The sequence below is a fragment of the Nerophis lumbriciformis genome, linkage group LG23, assembly GCF_033978685.3.
Source record: "Nerophis lumbriciformis linkage group LG23, RoL_Nlum_v2.1, whole genome shotgun sequence".
NCBI classification, from domain to species: Eukaryota; Metazoa; Chordata; class Actinopteri; order Syngnathiformes; family Syngnathidae; genus Nerophis; species Nerophis lumbriciformis.
This window is the reverse complement of record NC_084570.2, coordinates 9888523-9908771: the sequence shown is the minus strand read 5'-3', so window position 1 is coordinate 9908771 and position 20249 is coordinate 9888523. Positions and strand designations below refer to the sequence as shown.

The 20249-nt window shown below is 40.9% G+C and overlaps 1 protein-coding gene across 2 annotated transcripts in view; it reads left to right on the top strand.

Annotated features, from left to right (window-relative positions):
* Window positions 1–20249, top strand: part of creb3l1 (cAMP responsive element binding protein 3-like 1) — a 57206-nt gene that overhangs the window by 18728 nt on the left and 18229 nt on the right. The window contains exons 2-7 of one of the 2 annotated variants that reach the window (XM_061985169.2): window positions 7164–7296; window positions 10441–10527; window positions 19114–19268; window positions 19351–19432; window positions 19516–19712; window positions 19813–19959. In XM_061985169.2, coding sequence (XP_061841153.1) covers window positions 7164–7296; window positions 10441–10527; window positions 19114–19268; window positions 19351–19432; window positions 19516–19712; window positions 19813–19959 — 801 coding nt within the window. The remainder of the gene's footprint in view (window positions 1–7163; window positions 7297–10440; window positions 10528–19113; window positions 19269–19350; window positions 19433–19515; window positions 19713–19812; window positions 19960–20249) is intronic. The other variant, XM_061985170.2, reaches the window with a different exon arrangement.

Sequence of the window (20249 nt, the reverse complement as noted above, 5' to 3'; positions counted from 1 at the left end):
TCTCAATTTTTGTGACCTTTTGTGACATATATGCTACAAACATATATGTTTGTTGCATTAAAATTGCAGGAGAAATTGGTAGGTAATAAACAAAAAGACTGACAAAAGCATCTTAACAACATAGCACACAAAAATGTGCAAAAGGGCTTTATTTAAGCCTCAACGTAGTACAGTACACCTATATTTTTGTAAAAAAAAAAAAAGGCTAAAATGTTATCACAGCCTTTAACATGAGAAAAAAATACAAGCAAAACTTTTACAGTTAGAAATAATGTATGCTGAAGACGACTAAATAATGCAAATACTCTCAAGGGACCTTACTATAAAAAAGACACTTTCTATACCAGCTGTATATTGACTACTCTTGAGTATTTCCAAGCTTAATTTGTCTCCCTTGCAAATATATAGTGTAATAAAAAGAGTCGAGGGATGTACAGTACTCACTTTGTGAGAACCTGGATATGCTCTTAAGTTAATGTTTAATATGTTTTATTTATTAAATGTATCTTTAGGCTTTAGTGCATTATTTACCATACACCTGTTAGCCAACACTTACCTACAGTGTGCTACCATTTTTACATACACCGCCTTCTGCTCTGTTGTCCACAAATTGCAGACATCGTCCGTGTATGTTTTACGGTTGAAAAGTGCTGGTTGATTTTTTTTTGGTAAATGAGAATCGCTGAAAGATTATCGTCACACGTCAACATCTCTGTCAGTATAAACAAGGAAGTGAGGATGTAGGTGAGCAATGTCGGGACTCATTTGATTGGTTAGACTTAGACAGTTGACACACACGTTAAACCGGCAATCAGAGACAAATTTGATAGGTAAAAATGACGATGATTGGCCAAATGTGCAGGAAAATTGCTGGAATTTGACAAAGATGCAAGGTTGCGCAGAGTTTGTTCTGATTGGTTGAATATGTGGGAATTGGTGGGATCGCAACTAGGGGTGTCAGAATCTGATATTGATATCTGATATCTCCAAAACTTCAACTTCAAAAATTCTTTATGGGTTCGATATCAGCCTAAAAACGAGTATCGGGTTATATCGGTCTTTTTTTGCATTTTAGGGAAGCCATTTACAAGAAGGTAAACATGGTAGGCTTTAGGATTGATTGATTGATTGATTGAGACTTTTATTAGTAGGTTGCACAGTGAAGTACATATTCCGTACAATTGACCACTAAATGGTAACACCCGAATAAGTTTTTCAACTTGTTTAAGTCGGGGTCCACTTAAGTTGATTCATGATACAGATATATACTATCAGATATACACTATCATCATAATACAGTCATCACACAAGATAATCACATTGAATTATTTACATTATTTACAATCCGGGGTGTGGGGGGTGTGGGGGGGTTGGTTTGGTTGTTATCATCAGTCATCAACAATTGAGAACAGAGAAATGGATATTGGAACAGTGTAGGTCTGACTTGGTAGGATATGGACAGCAAGTAGTGGGCAGAGAGAGAGAGAGAGAGAGAGAGAAAGAGAGAGAGAGAGAGAGAGAGAGAGATCAGAAGGCATAAGAAAAAGTATCTGCATTTGATTGTTTACATTTGATAATTAACAATCCGGGGAGGGTGTTAGTTTAGGGTTGTAGCTGCCTGGAGGTGAACTTTTATTGCGGTTTTGAAGGAGGATAGAGATGCACTTTCTTTTATACCTGTTGGGAGCGCATTCCATATTGATGTGGATACTAGGAGCTTGCTACACAACAGCCAAGCACAGAATAACACACAAGCTATGCATATGTAATAACTTCTAAGTGTCCTTAATTGAACAGTATTGTAGTCTAAAACACCAGATTTGTCAAAATAAACAAATGTCAAATAATTACAGTTGCATATTACTTACACATACCAAGTTTGCAAGGCTAAATCATATCAGAAACTATCCAGAAACAAACGTGTCTGCGTCATTCAACTTATTGCGTCATGAGCCGAACTTAATTCATTTTTGTGGCCATTAGGTGTTGCTAAAGCCCAATTACCATGCCACTTTAACTTAAAGACAGCAAAAGTCCATTCTAGATGGTTGATAATATATAGGTGTTTTCATACATGCCATTGTTGTCTGTTTGAGTACTTTCACTTGATCAAGCCTTTTGTAACAATCCACACTACAAAATAATAGAAGCATATATGATGGGTACTGGTATCGTATTGGATCAATCGAATAATACTCAAGGCTCCAATATCTGTATCACCCCTAATTGCGACATAACTAAACCCTGGAGGGTCTGACTACTGCTTGTATGGTGGCAGTTGGTGGAATGGAGGAGTGATGTGTTCAAACCAAGTGCTGTTAATTACAGGCATAACTACGCTTCCTGCTTTTATAATTAAACCTTGTGTCTGTTGCCTCTTCTTTTCTCCGTTCCGTCTCTTTTCTCCGTTCCGTCTCTTCTTTCCTAATTACACACACGTATGAGAGTGAGCTGTAAAATCTTTGCTTTTTTTCCCAGCAGAGAATGCTGTGTGCAGGTAATGATAGGCCCACTTTGACAGCAGCTGTTCTAGCAACAAGTGTCCATCCAAATGTATTGCATCTTTGCATTTATATGGCGTGTGTGCTTCACACAAACAACAGAGGGATCATGTTGGATCACCGAGGAATTTGGGGAACTTTCTAAGATTGCACTGATCCTTTTTGAGTGTTGTCTGATGTATGACACGGCAAGACAGAACAGTGCAACCATCACATTCTAAACATTCAACATTTGTCACTTGCAAAATCAATGAGTGACAGGTGATGACTGGGATAAAGACATAACGCCTCATTCAGATCCAGAATCAGTCCCGGTTGCAAATAATAAAATGCAATAACATCCTATAAGCAGTGATGGGCAAGCTACTTGGAAAATGTAGTAAGCTAAGCTACAAGTTACTCCCAATTAAAATAATCCCAATAAGGGTCCATTACTATTACCGTATTTTTCGGAGTATAAGTCGCTCAGGAGTATAAGTCGCACCGGCCGAAAATGCATAATAAAGAAGGAAAAAAACACATATAAGTCGCACTGGAGTATAAGTCGCATTTTTGGGGGAAATTTATTTGATAAAACCCAACACCAAGAATAGACATTTGAAAGGCAATTTAAAATAAATAAAGAATAGTGACCAACAGGCTGAATAAGTGTACGTTATATGAGGCATAAATAACCAACTGAGAGCGTGCCTGGTATGTTAACGTAACATATTATGGTAAGAGTCATTCAAATAACTATAACATATAGAACATGCTATACGTTTACCAAACAATCTGTCACTCCTAATCGCTAAATCCCATGAAATCTTATACGTCTAGTCTCTTACGTGAATGAGCTAAATAATATTATTTGATATTTTACAGTAATGTGTTAATAATTTCACACATAAGTCGCTCCTGAGTATAAACTATGAAAAAAACTGTGACTTATAGTCCGAAAAATACGGTAGCTATCCGTCATTTAGCTAGGGACACCCTACAACTACCTCGAGGGGTCCCTGCACCCCACTGTATGTATTTATTTAGTTTGCCTTTTCTTTGGCCCACTCCTAAATTGTTATTCATTTTCTTCACCTACAGTAAAAAACAACATCTATATATATCTTGACAAAAAACAATGATTTGTGTGTTGTTTGGGAACAGTTGGTAATGTGCAATTATGTGTAATTACGTGCAGTAAAACTTTTCATGAACTCAACTCACCTTAATGTGTGTTTCTAAATTTGTGTTGGACGTCTTAGATGAAGACAGCAGTTATGATTTGGGTTTAAAAAGTAAACAACTAAAAACTAAGGTTTTGGGCTTTGTTTTCCCTAAACGCTTACATTTGTCTAAATATGGCTAAGGACACACATTATTGTGGGATCTTCTCATTCATCCAGGTCATTGTATTTTCTCCATTTTTTATTTTTTTGGCCTGGATTCACAGTCCATTTTTCCTCTGTGGAGCTTGTAGCTTTGATGTAAGCTACCTAGCTACATTTGTCTAAATATGGCTAACGACACACAATTTCTGTGGGTTTCCTGCACGTCATCTTCATCACTAAAGGAAAAATCAAATTTGTGGGAGAGAATTCCTCTGCCATTTTCAAGTATGTTTTTTTTTTTGAGTCGTCAGCTTGAAGCGTCCCTCTGTCTCAGACTCCTTCATCGTCATGTGACATGAGTGCGTGACTGTTATGATTTTGCTTACTAGTTTCTATGATCCGTCTTATATTGCTTCTGATTGACCAGTCCGTAATGTTTCGCCTTAACCTTAGCCAATTGTGATTCATCAAACACCAACTAATCATCATGGATTTTCTCCGTATGTATGGATGTTCTCATTCATTCTTCATCATTGTATTTTCTCCATATTAATTTTTTTTGGCCTGGATTCACAGTCCCATTTTTTCTCTTTGTAGCTTATAGCTTTGATGTAAACTACCTCGCTACATGGGTCTAAAAGTAGCTAAGCTACAAGAAAAGCTAGTGGAAAATGTAGTTAAACTACCTAGCTTAGCTACATGTAGCTTGCTACTGCCCATCACTGCCTATAAGCACAACACATCACAGCCTAAACTCATTAGACTCAAACTCATGCATTACATACTATACATTACCTTTTGCACTATATTAATTTATATTATTCTGTGTTGTCAACTTTGTACTTTTTTATGTCATTGCCTGATATAAATAAATAAATGAAAAAAATGAAACATTAGGCAAGAGCTTCTCAAAGTTAGAGTTTATCCTTATATGCTTACTTAGCTTAAGTCTCACACGATACAGTAAAACTGTTATGTTGACGCACCTCGGACTGGCTGACTAATGCGGTTGTCAATATAACCAAAATCAAAAGTAGCTGGTGCTTGCACATTTATTTGCGACTTCAGCCTCAGACCTAAGGAAAGTTTGTCAGTTTGTTGACATCGTTTCTCCATTTGTACATTTTTTTATTTAGATTTGGAGTAGTTGGTGAACTTTGACATTCAATTTAGACCTGAAGACATCGCGAGGAAGTTGGAAAAGAAGCTCATTTGCTCCCAACTTTTTGTTTCCCCCCTCGGAGGTTTATGATAGATTCTTCATCTAAACGAGGAACACTAGTCTTGTGCTGAACGATACACAGCATGTACAATCGCGATCAAAAGTTTATAAACGCTTGTAAAGAACATAATGTCATGGCTGTCTTGAGTTTCCAATACTTTCTATAAGTCTTATTTTTTTGTGATAGAGTGATTGGAGCACATACTTGTTGGTCACAAAAAACATTCATGAAGTTTGGTTCTTTTATGAATGTATTATGGGTCTACTGAAAATGTGACCAAATCCGCTGGGTCAAAAGTATACATGTTATGGGTTTGTAGGAGGGGAGATGACGGCAACTGACACCAGGGGGTTGTATAGCTTTATGTATTTATTATATATATATATATATATAGACCATATATATAATAATAAACAAACAACGCTAAATATACTAACTAAGGAAATGAAGTGTGACAAAATCCAAGAGTGTGTATGGTGTAAGGCTATGTGTTGTAGATTAGCTGTTGAGTGTTACCGTAAATGTTGAACGAGATACAAGGAAGTCCAGGGGAGAGAGAAGTCTACAGGTCAGAGTCCAAAGCCAGGGAAGTCAAGGATCGAGGGAGGCAGTCAGAGTCCAGAGGGAGATCCGGGGAAAAGTGAGACGCACAGCTCACTTTCAAGGCGACGGAGGGTACTGCGGGGACGACACAAGAAAACACACTGAGAACACGGAGGGGCAAAACACAGAGATTCACCTTAGAAGAAACATATGTATTTAAACAAAGCAGCAAACCGTGCATCAAAATCCTATGTTTATAGAGTGCAAGGTTTTATTTTTAAAACCCTCCATTGTGGTTGAGTTTACGGTAAACTCAGTAAACTTTAGTAAACTGCAATAAATATTTTTATGATCTGTTCCCTGGAGAGACCCTCTCCTCATGTGGTTTCTGCCAGTTCAGAATATTATGATTTATGCTTCCTGGTTTTCAAGTGTCATGATCCGCGCTATCTTGCCTCTGATTGGCTTGCACATAATGTTTTGGAGACGATGCAGCAGGCATCCCTTTTGACTGGAGGCATGGCCGCCTTAATGCAACGGCTTACCTGGGCTGAAGCCAAGTACCCCCACCAAATCAGAGGCCCCCGATTTTGACAGCGGAATGCAACGATTGGTGTTCATAGCTCTGCTTTGTGTAGCGTATGTGTACTCTATCACTCGGCTGCTTAGTTTTTTTCCTATTACTCCAATCGGGGCTCGAACCCAGGTTGCCAGTGTGAAAGGCCAATTTCCTGACTACTGAGCTAAAAACACAGGCACTCTCCCGGACAGTCGTGAAGGAGATCTATTAATGAACTTTTTTTTTTTTTTTAAATGGTTGATAATTTTGCAGTGTTGAGTAAAATCATGATTAGTTTTTTTAAACTGTACTTTCAGGGCGGGGGGAAGGTATGTTGTTAATGCGGCCTCAGTCTCTCGCTCTCCTAGTATCTTTCAACAAAATTATGCTAAAATGTATTTCCCTACAATCAAATCAAAGATCTCTGCTTGTGAGGTCTCCAATCATTCAGCTCAGAGGTGACTCATGTTGCGCGCAGTGGTGTATTCTGCGTGTGGATGCTGGCGAAGTCAAGAGCACTGTGCTGTCTTCTAGAACGTCACAGCTGTGTGACTCATCTGAACTCAGGATGAACAAGCATTGTATGTAATCACGTCACTGTTGAGTCATCTGATAAGAAAAATAATCTTTTCGAATATATCTCCAATTTAAGACACCATGCAAAAACACAAAGAACCATCAAACCCATAATAATAAAACCTAAGTAAGGAAGTAAGTAAAACAATTACTTCATTGTGCACTGTATACACAAGTTTGTTCCATTAAGTGTTTCCAACCAAATTCAACCTCTGCTGCTGAAGACTAACTCATCCCCCATGAAATTATTTGTCTTAATATTTCCCTTGACTCAGCATCTAAAGCGCCTGCAGAACAGCTGTCTGAGCTTCTTGACTGAGTGTTTTACGACTGTACATTATACATAAGTAGCCCTAGTAAAAAGGAAACGTAATTGACAATTATGATGCTGGAAAGCCTTACTTCCTGTCACTCATGTACCTCCAGGAGTCAAAAATCTGTTTGTGTGTTGCAGCCCTTCTCAGGAGACCAGATGGACGACTTCAGCAGTGAATTATTCAGCAGTTTCTTTGAGGACCACCTGTTAGAGCGCCCCCTGCTGGCCGACAGGCATTCCCTCCTACACATGGACATGGACAGCAGCCCAGGTCAGTCCTGTCATAAAGGGTTGACATATAGTTCCAAACGTGTTGCCAAATGCTGGCCTGAAGATGTTTGGTTTCAAGTGTGGGTGAAATCCAAGTAACTCTATGCAAACTGGCTTTCATATCCTTGGATTCCTGCACATTAGCTTGACCTCTCAGTCAACATCTGCACAGACGTGAACCCCAAACTCTCACTTCAGCTGGATTTTGGAGCCAACTCGGCAGTGAGAGCAACCGTATCAGGTTTTCCCCAAACCTCGTTGACAACTCAGTCTCCTCTCTTACCACCAAAAGTCGAAACCTTGTGTTAGCCTTGGCTTGACTTTTTAACAGGTGAAAGTGTAAATAATTCCCAAATAACTGCAATGCTTTTTGAGCTTAAACCTCAAGACTGTTTTATGTTTCATTGCTTATTATATAGAGATTTGTATTTTTATTTTTTACAAACTACAACAGAACTACATCAGCAGAGACAATATATCTATAACATGATGCCAGTATTTATTATACAAAAAAATAATTAGTGAAGTAGATAGTAATAACCAATGCTCAAGCACCAGCATTAGAAAATTTAGAAAAAACCCGGGGTGGACCGCTCGCCTGTGCATCGGTTGGGGACATCTCTGCGCTGCTGACCCGTCTCCGCTCGAGATGGTCTCCTGCTGGCCCCAATTTTGGACTGGACTCTCACTATTATGTTAGATCTACTATGGATTGGACTTTCACAATATTATGTCAGACCCACTCGACGTCCACTGCATCCGGTCTCCCCTATATATGCGGTCCTCTCCAAGGTTTCTCATAGTCATTCACATCAACGCCCCACTGGGTTGTGAGATTTTCCTTGCCCTTATGTGGGCTCTGTACCGCGGATGTCGTTGTGGCTTGTGCAGCCCTTTGAGACACTTGTGATTTAGGGCTATATAAATAAACATTGATTGATTGATTGATTGAAATTTTAAAACGCCGCAGCCCGTTCCTTTCCCTCCCTTCTGCAATGCTGGTCTTCTACAGTACGTCTCCTCTGCTTACCTGTCGAAACCTACATTCATTGCCGGAAAATCCAGATTTTGTCCTTCTTTCCTGGCTTCTTCCCGGTTCCGTTTTGTTTGTTTACCTTACTGCAGCAAAGGAGTCGCTCGACAACGTTCCGTCTGCAACACTCGGTGCGTGGGCTCATTTAAAAAAGCGCGTGGAGGTTCATGCTCGGTGATTCAATCAAAAGACAACGCGGCAGGGATGAATGGACATGATGGCGACAGAATAGATATCTCTGTCAAAAATCCAAACTTGGTGTAAATATCTTGACAAATAGGAGTCTTATATAAGTAAAGAAAAACAGGCAGCAGCTCACACATTCTCATACTTTCTGTAACATCCAGGAATCAATTATGTCAGCCAGCTTGAAAAATGCCTCAACTATAAGCTACGTGAAGGAGCCCAGAATTGTTTTTATTTAAATGTTTGCTATATTTCAGGGTTTCTCACAAGGAAAACCTGACAATGTATTAAATCCATAAAGTGCTATTAAAATTGAGTAAATGGCCAGTTATTGTGATAACTGGCCATTATTTTTAGTTTTCCCAGGAGATTTTCTATATATTGAAGTGCAATTGTTGAAGCGTTATAAAGGTGTTCGTTTGGTGCTGAATTTACCACAACATTAGCGCCGCATAAAACATTACATTACTGGTCGTACGTTTCCCTAAAAAAATCTTGTTAAAAAAGCCTGTTTACTGACTTACACAATTTATGTTTAAAGGCCTACTGAAATGCGATTTTCTTATTTAAACGGGGTAGCAGGTCCATTCTATGTGTCATACTTGATCATTTCGCGATATTGCCATATTTTTGCTGAAAGGATTTAGTAAAGAACATTGACGATAAAGTTTGCAACTTTTGGTCGCTGATAAAAAAGCCTTGCCTCTACCGGAAGTAGCAGACGAGTAGCGTGACGTCACAGGTTGTGGAGCTCCTCACATCCGCACATTGTTTACAATCATGGCCACCAGCAGCGAGAGCGATTCGGACCGAGAAAGCGACGATTTCCCCATTAATTTGAGCGAGGATGAAAGATTCGGGGATGAGGAAAGTGAGCGTGAAGGACTAGAGGGCAGTGGGAGCGATTCAGATAAGGAAGATGCTGTGAGAGGCGGGTGGGACCTGATATTCAGCTGGGAATGACTAAAACAGTAAATAAACACAAGTCCATTAGCCACAACACAACTAGGCTTATATTTAATATGCCACAAATTAATCCCGCATAACAAACACCTCCCCCCTCCCGTCCATATAACCCGCCAATACAACTCAAACACCTGCACAACACACTCAATCCCACAGCCCAAAGTACCGTTCACCTCCCCAAAGTTCATACAGCACATATATTTCCCCAAAGTCCCCAAAGTTACGTACGTGACATGCACATAGCAGCACGCACGTACGGGCAAGCGATCAAATGTTTGGCAGCGTACTCACGGTACCGTGTCTGCGTATCCAACTCATAAAGTCCTCCTGGTAAGAGTCTCTGTTGTCCCAGTTCTCCACAGGCCAATGGTAAAGCTTGACTGTCATCTTCCGGGAATGTAAACAATGAAACACCGGCTGTGTTTGTGTTGCTGAAGTCGGCCGCAATACACCGCTTCCCACCTACAGCTTTCTTCTTTGCTGTCTCCATTGTTCATTGAACAAATTGCAAAAGATTCACCAACACAGATGTCCAGAATACTGTGGAATTTTGCGATGAAAACAGACGACTTAATAGCTGGCCACCATGCTGTCTCAAAATGTCCTCTACAATCCGCGACGTCACGCGCTGACGTCATCATACCGAGACGTTTTCAGCAGGATATGTCGATCGAAATTTAAAATTGCACTTTAGTAAACTAACCCGGCCGTATTGGCATGTGTTGCAATGTTAAGATTTCATCATTGATATATAAACTATCAGACTGCGTGGTCAGTAGTAGTGGGTTTCAGTAGGCCTTTAAATAATCAACATTTTAATTTTAATTACTGCAAAATGAATATCGGTTGCAGATATCGGCCTCCTTGACTACTAAAAATCGGTCGATCTCCAGTACTGTATTCATAACTTATGTATTTTGTCAGTCACTCCTGACCTGCCTCAATCTTTGGGCCTCACAGACATCCAAGCAGAGCACAGCTATTCTTTGAGTGAAGACTCCGCCCCCCAGAGCCCCGCCCTGTCAGTCAAGATGGACGAAGACTCTGGTGGGTAACTGCTTCTGCATCTTTCACGTGACTCGCTTCTGTAAATTTGAGCCTCACGAAGAACGCACTGGTCCATGCTGCTGCTGCTTTCCTGTGATGTCGTCAACATATGTTGTCGCACAACGTGCATGGAATGAAGTGTGGCCTCTTCATCTTCCTCCTGGCCTCGCTCTCTTTCTCTTTTGTCCCTGGCCAACTGTCTTTGCTCCTCTGTTCTCCGCTTGTCCCAGGGATCCTGCTGTCTGTATAGTTTTTTCCCTGCTAAGTAAGCCCTGCCCACCTAGCGCGCTGACACACGCGCACATACACACACACACACACACACACACACACACATTGCACTATGATAAGCACATGGTTTTGAGTGCAGCTTTAGTCATAGCCAGAAGAAACTTTCTCTCTCATTGTCTTTCTCATGCTCGCTTGCCCTTAATCCAATCAAATCCCCTTCAGCTGTACGAATATCAGATTACCTGCTCTGCCAAAATAGCGGGATGAGTAGAAAAAGAGTTCAGGTCACATGGAAAGTAAAAAAAAAAAAAAAAGTGTCCCTGATTGTCCCTCAGACTTGTCACGCTTTAAGTGGGCTCGATTTGAGCGCTTTTGTACGTTGCCAAAGCAAACATGTTGACAACTGCACGCAGCCTTGTATGCATTAGTTATCCAATTGTACCTAAAATGTTTAACTTACATTTAAATGCAGCTCTGGTCCGTGATTTAAGAATATATGACTTTATGTTTTTAAATAACCTCAATGCCTCCCATCTTGGTCTGTGGTCCTTTTTCTGACTAGTCAGTAGAGAAGCTGTGCGTTTTACTGCAGCGCCCGGCCCGCTGCAATTGTTTTAATGGAGCCGCTGCCCCACTGAGATCACACAGTATTCTTCCTTAACCCGCTGGGACGACATTCTACAGCCTTTCATCATTATACAAGGTTCCTACTTGACTTTTTTTGTTTGATTTGACGTACATATCAAACTACTGCAGTCGCATTAATGCCTCATGAACTCCGGTGTTGTAATGATCGTAGTGTTCTTATATTACTCCCATCAGTAGCTAGAGACAGTTGCTTTTGCCGCTCATTAGTGAGTGGCGGCGGCTTCCAGTCAAGCTCACCTAGCTTAACGAGGCAGCAGACTTAACGAGACACAGCAAGCAGTAAGAGTGGCCTCATTAGTTTCGCCCCAAACTGCGTCAATAGTAGAACCAGTCTGTGACGAGCTTGCTAACCGGCTACATCAAAGGTGATGCAAGTTTTGTGTTGTCGCATTAAAGGAACTTTTGTAGACAGAAGCTCTGTAAAAGTGAACATGTGCGAGGGTGTGTTCATATCTTACAAACCCCGTTTCCATATGAGTTGGGAAATTGTGTTAGATGTAAATATAAACGGAATACAATGATTTGCAAATCCTTTTCAACCCATATTCAATTGAATATGCTACAAAGACAACATATTTGATGTTCAAACTGGTAAACTTTTTTTTTTGTTGCAAATAATCATTAACTTTAGAATTTGATGCCAGCAACACGTGACAAAGAAGTTGGGAAAGGTGGCAATAAATACTGATAAAGTTGAGGAATGCTCATCAAACACTTATTTGGAACATCCCACAGGTGAACAGGCAAATTGGGAACAGGTGGGTGCCATGATTGGGTATGAAAGTAGATTCCATGAAATGCTCAGTCATTCACAAACAAGGATGGGGCAAGGGTCACCACTTTGTCAACAAATGTGTGAGAAAATTGTTGAACAGTTTAAGAAAAACCTTTCTCAACCAGCTATTGCAAGGAATTCAGGGATTTCACCATCTACTGTCCGTAATATCATCAAAGGGTACAGAGAATCTGGAGAAATCACTGCACGTAAGCAGCTATGCCCGTGACCTTCGATCCCTCAGGCTGTACTGCATCAACAAGTGACATCAGTGTGTAAAGGATATCACCACATGGGCTCAGGAACACTTCAGAAACCCACTGTCAGTAACTACAGTTGGTCGCTACATCTGTAAGTGCAAGTTAAAACTCTCCTATGCAAGGCGAAAAACATTTATCAACAACACCCAGAAACGCCGTTGGCTTTGCTGGGCCTGAGCTCATCTAAGATGGACTGATACAAAGTGGAAAAGTGTTCTGTGGTCTGACGAGTCCACATTTCATATTGTTTTTGGAAACTGTGGACGTCGTGTCCTCCGGACCAAAGAGGAAAAGAACCTTCCGGATTGTTATAGGCGCAAAGTTGAAAAGCCAGCATCTGTGATGGTATGGGGGTGTATTAGTGCCCAAGACATGGGTAACTTTCACATCTGTGAAGGTGCCATTAATGCTGAAAGGTACATACAGGTTTTGGAGCAACATATGTTGCCATCAAAAAGCAACGTTATCATGGATGCCCCTGCTTATTTCAGCAAGACAATGCCAAGCCACGTGTTACATCAATGTGGTTTCATAGTAAAAGAGTGCGGGTACTAGACTGGCCTGCCTGTAGTCCAGACCTGTATCCCATTGAAAATGTGTGGCGCATTATGAATCCTAAAATACCACAACGGAGTCCCCCGGACTGTTGAACAACTTAACCTGTACATCAAGCAAAAATGGGAAGAATTCCACCTGAGAAGCTTAAAAAATGTGTCTCCTCAGTTCCCAAACGTTTACTGAGTGTTTTTAAAAGGAAAGGCCATGTAACACAGTGGTGAACATGCCCTTTCCCAACTACTTTGGCACGTGTCGCAGCCATGAAATTCTAAGTTAATTATTATTTGCCAAAAAAAAATAAAGTTTATGAGTTTGAACATCAAATATGTTGTCTTTGTAGTGTATTCAATTGAATATGGGTTGAAAAGGATTTGCAAATCATTGTATTCCGTTTATATTTACATCTAACACAATTTCCCAACTCATATGAAAACGGGGTTTGTCCTTTGTGCTCAATTCACATTGGTAAAGTTAGGTTATAATTTGTCACTGATGTACTTTAAAATCTCCAGCAAAAGGGTCCCTGTTGGTTTTTAAATCAAAATGTAATAACGTTTTGCTTGTCCCACTGAACTTTAACTGGTGTGTGAACATCACACTAACTTTAAAAAGTCTTATAAGTGACCCATCGCGGTCGGTTCTCTTTTAGCTGGGGCGGCGTGGTTCAGGAGGTAAAACGGTCGTCCATTTTGAATCCTGCTTCCTCCATCCCAGTCACTTGTTGTTGTGTCCTTGGGCAAGACACTCCACCCACGTTCACCACACATGGGTGCTTTTGCTGACCAAGATGCTGACCTACAACCCAGATTTGGTCCCTGGATGCCACACGGTGGTTGCTCACTGCTCATCAAGAGGATGGGTTTACTCTAACAATAGTACTTCTGTAGCACCCTAAAAAATTACACATCTCTGCTATATTTATTGATGTTTTGTGTTTTTTCAACATTAGTTCATTAAATACTGCAGTGCTTTTCAACCACTGTGCCGCGGCACACTAGTCTACCGTGGGATATTGTCTGGTGTGCCGTGGGAGATGATGTCATTTCACCTAATTGGTTAAAAAATACTTTTTGCAAACCAGTAATTATAATCCGCAAAAAATGTGCCGTTGTTGAGTGTCTGTGCTGTCTAGAGCGCGGCAGATTAACCGTGTAATACTCTTCCATATCAGTATGTGGCAGCATGTAGCTAATTGATTTGTAGATGTCAGTAACATGGTTTGTTGTCGTGATCACAATATGCAGACGACAGCGTGCAGGTAAAAAGGTATCTAATGCTTAAACCAAAAATGTAAAAAAGGCGAGTGCCCCTAAGAAAAGGCATTGAAGCTTAGTGAAGGCTGTGCAAAACGAAACTAAAACTGAACTGGCTGCAAAGTAAACAAAAACAGAATGCTGGACGACAGCAAAGACTTACAGCGTGTGGAGCAGCAGACGGCGTCCACAAAGTACATCCGTACATGACATGACAATTAACACCAAAATAGGAAACACTACACACAGGAAAACACCAAAAAACTCAAAATAAGTCACATTGTGACGTGACAGGTCATGACAGTACACCTACTTTGAGACGAGCTATAGTGATGCATGGTTGGTTATGGTTTGAATTTATATCCAACAATGGCGAGAATGACTTTTTACTTTCAATATCGGCTGCTGAGTTTCAATTTTTTATGTTTTCTGCTAGTGGTGTGCCTCGGGATTTTATCCATCCATCCATTTTCTACCGCTTAGTCCCTTCGGGGTCGCGGGGGGGCACTGGAGCCTATCTCAGCTACAATCGGGCGGAAGGCGGTGTACACCCTGGATCCAATAAAAAAAATGTGCCTTGGCTCAAAAAAGGTTGAAAAACACTGAAATACTGCAATATGAGTCAGAATAAATATGAATAGACCTACAAGTTTGTATATGATTACAAATAACATTCTGTTTCCTAGCCCAGATACAGTATTAATAAGCTATGCTGGTACAGTTTTTGGGCATTTTGCAGGTGATATTCTAAGCCTGGGTGTGCAATTGGTAACAAGTGCAAAAGTGGTGCAGATCGCCTTATGATTTTGCTTGTACTATCGGCAGTCATTTATCTCCACATTAGTGGCATCATGCTCCAAGCCCAGGTGTTTTTCTATGCCGTGGAACATGCAGCAAAGTGTTATCTGCACCACCTTTTCTGGGCAATACAGAAGCACTCCTCCAGTCATGTCAGCACTTGCTGCAACGGTGCACAGGAAAATGCAGTGTTGCAATAAGATTTTTCATCTAGGAGATATATTTATTCATTTTAGTGTCTGCTGGCTCCAAATCAGCCCATAAGTTTATCCAACAGCTCAAAAATGGCAATGTCTGTACTATTTTTATTTCTGACAGTCCAAATACGTCGACACGGGCGGAGGATTCTTTCTCAGCCGTTTATCATTCTCGTCACAAGTACAGACTTTTTTTTTTACTTTATTGTCACATACGCACAACGTATGTACAGCAATATTTACCGTAGTCTCTGCATTTGACCCATCCTCTCTTGAGGAGCAGTGGGCAGCCATCGTGTAGCGCCCAGGGACTGTCTATGGCTCGTCATGGTTCAGCTTCTCGGTCGGTGAAGCCTCCCTCTGCGGGCAACACACAGGGCAATATGGGGGTTGTATTCCGCAAATTATTTGCCACTTGCCAAGATTTAAAATTGTATTTCTTGAAATTTCCCTAGTTTTCAGATCTATTTACTTATTTTTAGTCTTTGACTTTACAGAATAATCTTAATATTAGCATAAATAATTATAGTTTGTCTATTCTAGTGCAAAAATGTTAAAATTGAATTTAAAAAACTATTCAAATAAGATATTTTGGCTTTCTTCTCTTACGAAATCGTGTTAAAAGATTCTGCAACATCCAGGAGATGCTTAATTTAAGAAAAATCCTAAAAGTCTAGAAATAGAAATCCTAACTTAGCATGTATTTTCAAGTAAAATTAACTAGCTGCATGGACAGATAGTTCTTCTAGTTTTTTTTGTTTTGTTTTCCCCCCCCCCTCAAATCTAGTCTTTTTATCTTATATTTTATCTTCTTTTTTTTTTGCAGTGCAAACACTTTCAGGCTTGATTAATCACATTGCGGGCGCAAAATGATTACATGTGCATCTTCTCCACCCAGTATTGTGGACGTTGTAATATTTATCATATAAAGTTAAAGTTAAAGTACCAATGATTGTCACACACACACTAGGTGTGGTGGAATTTGTCTTCTGCATTTGACCCATCCCCTTGTTCACCCCCTGGGAGGTGAGGGGAGCAGTGGGCAGCACCGGTGCCGCCCCTGGGAATCATTTTTGGTGATTTAACCCCCAATTCCAACCCTTGATGCTGAGTGCCAAGCAGGGAGGTAATGGGTCCCATTTTTATAGTCTTTGGTATGACTCGGCCGGGGTTTGAACTCACAACCTACCGATCTCAGGGCGGACACTCTAACCACTAATCCAAATATAGTGCGTAAAGACAAACACGCTAAATGGATAGCATGAGCTATTTTCTCGGTATATCAGCTTTGTGTGCGCTATTAAGTTTGCACATGTTTTAATATACGCAAATCTTTTGTAGATAGGTTTCTAAATGTTTAGATGTTAAATTACACATTTCAATTTTACTAAATACATTGATAGATATATTTTCAATCGTATTCAAATCTGCGATGACCATGTTTTAAAGGTTGAAAGTCCTCCCACTCACATTGGAATTCAGAGAAAAGTTGGTGGATTAAAGAAATGTATTTAAATAAGTAATTGGATCTCCAATATAAGTCAAAAAAGAAAACACATCGATTTACAAAAAGTTACAGTAAATGAACGTAATGCACAGTCCAGCCCCCGCACCTTGCCTGGGCTCAAATTCGTGCCCACACATCCTGATATCATCAATTTCTATGTAACTTGAGTAGTTGCTACCTATGAATAATAACACACTTCAGAACGAACGAGATTTCTCTATAGAATCTTCTCTCTGGTCAACAAAAGCACCATGAAGATTCTGGCGGGAACTCTCGTTCAACCCTTTTTCGATTACGCATGCACCTCCTGGTACCCTAGCACCTCGAAAACCCTCAAATCTAAACTCCAAACATCCCAGAACAAGCTAGTCAGATTACTTCTAGACCTCCACCCCAGATCCCACCTCAATCCTACCCACTTCTCCAAAGTGGGCTGGCTCAGGGTGGAGGACAGAGTAAAACAACTTGCACTGAGCCTAGTCTATAAAATCCGCTACACCTCCCTGATACCGAAGTACATGTCAAATTACTTCCTTAACGTAAATGACCGCCATAACCACAACACCAGGGGGAGCTCCACTAACCACTTTAAACCCAGATTCCGATCTAACAAAGGTCTTAACTCATTCTCTTTCTATGCCACATCAATGTGGAATGCGCTCCCAACAGGTATTTAAGAAAGAGCATCTCTATCCTCCTTCAAAACCGCAATAAAAGTACACCTCCAGGCAGCTACAACCCTAAACTAACACCCTTCCCGGATTGTTAATAATCAAATGTAAACAATCAAATGCAGATACTTTTTCTTCTGCCTGCTGATCTCTCTCTCTCTCTCTTTCTCTCTCTCTCTCTCTCTCTCTCTCTCTCTCTCTCTCTCTCTCTCTCTCTCTCTCTCTCTCTGACTCTGATGACTGATGATAACAACCAAACCTAAACCCCCCCCCTCCCCTCCACACCCCGGATTGTAAATAATGTAAATAATTCAATGTAATTATCTTGTGTGATGACTGTATTATGATGATAGTATATCTGATAGTATATATCTGTATCATGAATCAATTTAAGTGGACCCCGACTTAAACAAGTTGAAAAACTTATTCGGGTGTTACCATTTAGTAGTCAATTGTACGGAATATGTACTTCACTGTGCAACCTACTAATAAAAGTCTCAATCAATCAATGAATAATAACACACTTCAGGGTGCAACTGAAATTGCATAACTACCTCGACATAAATAGTCAAGGCCTATACATAAAAAAGATCTTCTTACTCAAGTCTCATTAATCGTTGGTCATCAGTTAACTTTGTCAGCCACTTGTTCTGTTGCCTGTGTACATAATGCTGGATGTACTACAAGCTTGTATATAAAGGTGTCTGGTACAGTCCCCCAAATTCCATATTCTGTTCCGTGTCCATATTCCCATACCACATACCCTTTGAATCCGAATCCGAGGGTTGCGCATTGCTCGGCTGTCAAGCCCTGGCTGTCAACTCACTGTCCAGCGCAGCCCTTAAGGCAGACCTGGGCAAATTAAGGCCCGGGGGTCGAATGCGGCCCGTTGAGCTTTTCAATCTGGCCCGCCGGACATTCCCAAATAATTTTTTTAGATCTTTAAGATGGAAACTGTAGCCGCAATTATTATGTGCAGTGATGTTTTCAAATTACTGTAGGTCTTGAACTATACAAAGTATTTCAATGGTTGGAATCAGCGCGTTTGCATGATATACTAGTTATTATGGTCATCTAAGTCACAGCAGCTCAGACGAGGCACCAAGCAGTGTGGGTGGGGAGCGTTTCCACAGAGTGTTTCCAGAGCGGCCAGCCTGAAATGGGGGTGTCAGGGAAAGAAGCGGAAGGAGATTTTTACAGCAAAGTTCGAAAGCTTAGTGATGTATCAGATTGTCTGTGTTTTTTTTTCTACCCTTCGCATTCATATTTTGCTGTGTTTGTTGCATTTGTGTTGTGTTTCGCTTGATTGTAAAATATGTCGATTGAGAGGGGGTGTGACGTTCATATGTTGTCAATATTCAGTGTTTTATCGTTCATAGTTAATATTGTAAATCCCACATTCTTTATTTTCATGTACATTCTGGGTGTCTCATTCATTAAAAAAATTTAAATTCCATTCCGAGTTCAAATAATTGCCCAGGCCTGCCTTAAGGCATCTCTTGCTGGTATCCGTTACATGAGCTGGAACAGAGTCTGATGAAACCAGGATCCACTGCACGGTTATGAAACGTGAGAGAACATACTGTATGTAACAATGAAGATGACCTTTTATATTTAAACTGGAATAATAAAACAATGAAATTGACATCGGAAAAAAATGTAACAAGTGCGACCTGTCTCTCTCCTAGAGTTTGAATGGAACTTCAGTCAGGACCTGTCTGCCATTTTAGTGAAACAGGAGGAGCCTGACGTGGGTCAGAGGTCAGATCCGCAGCCTGTTGAAGGCCCAGCTTTTATTCTAAGCCCCGCCCCTCCGCGGAGAGCATCACCATGGAGACACACAGTGAGTATCCCACCGGGTCTGCCCCACAGCAAAGACATACATGGTGTTTATTTTTGTGAAAGAGTGTGTTTGGTTTTATCAGGTGCGCAGTCCGGACGACGTCAAGCCCGTGGCTATCAAAGATGAACCCAAAGAGATGGGACAGTACCTCAGCCTGCCCAGTGGTACACACATCAGCCGCACACCGCCACACAATTTTCTCACCTCACAACAATCATAAGAATTCCTCAACTCACTTTCCCCCCAGATGACGCCCTCCAGCTGCCACCCACCCCGCCAAGCAGTAACCACGGCGACAGTGATGGTTCCCTACCGCCTTCCTCCCCGCTCCTCCCTCTGCCTCCGTCTTCCCCGCAGCCCCAACAGAGGCCAGCGGGTCGTGGCTCCTTGTCCTCCTCCTCATCTACAGCCATCTCGTCTTCCCCTCTACTAACCGCACCACACGTCAGTCGCCATCGCCCCTCCTCTCCTTCCTTCGCTCCCCTGATGATTCCTAATCTTAAACCGATTGATTATTAATTACGGTTTATGCATCATTGTGCAGAAGCTGCAGGGTTCCGGACCCCTCATGCTGACGGAGGAAGAAAAGCGGACTCTGGTCGCTGAGGGATATCCTGTACCCAACAAACTTCCTCTCACTAAGAGTGAAGAGAAGGCGCTGAAGAGAGTCAGACGGAAGATAAAAAACAAGGTACAGTAAATTCTTACACATTTTATCAGAATCATACATCAATTTGTTTACACACCTGTTGAATCAGTGATTGAACATGTGGGGCTCAACCAGGGGTGTCTTTTTGAATATTTCCACGTTTTACTTAATTTTTTTAATTGGCCACTACTGAGGTACCGTATTTTTCGGATTATAAATTACTCTGGAGTATAAATTGCTCCGGAGTATAAGTCGCACCGGCCGAAAATGCATAATAAAGAAGAAAAAAAAACACATATAAGTCGCACTAGAGTATAAGTCGCATTTTTGGG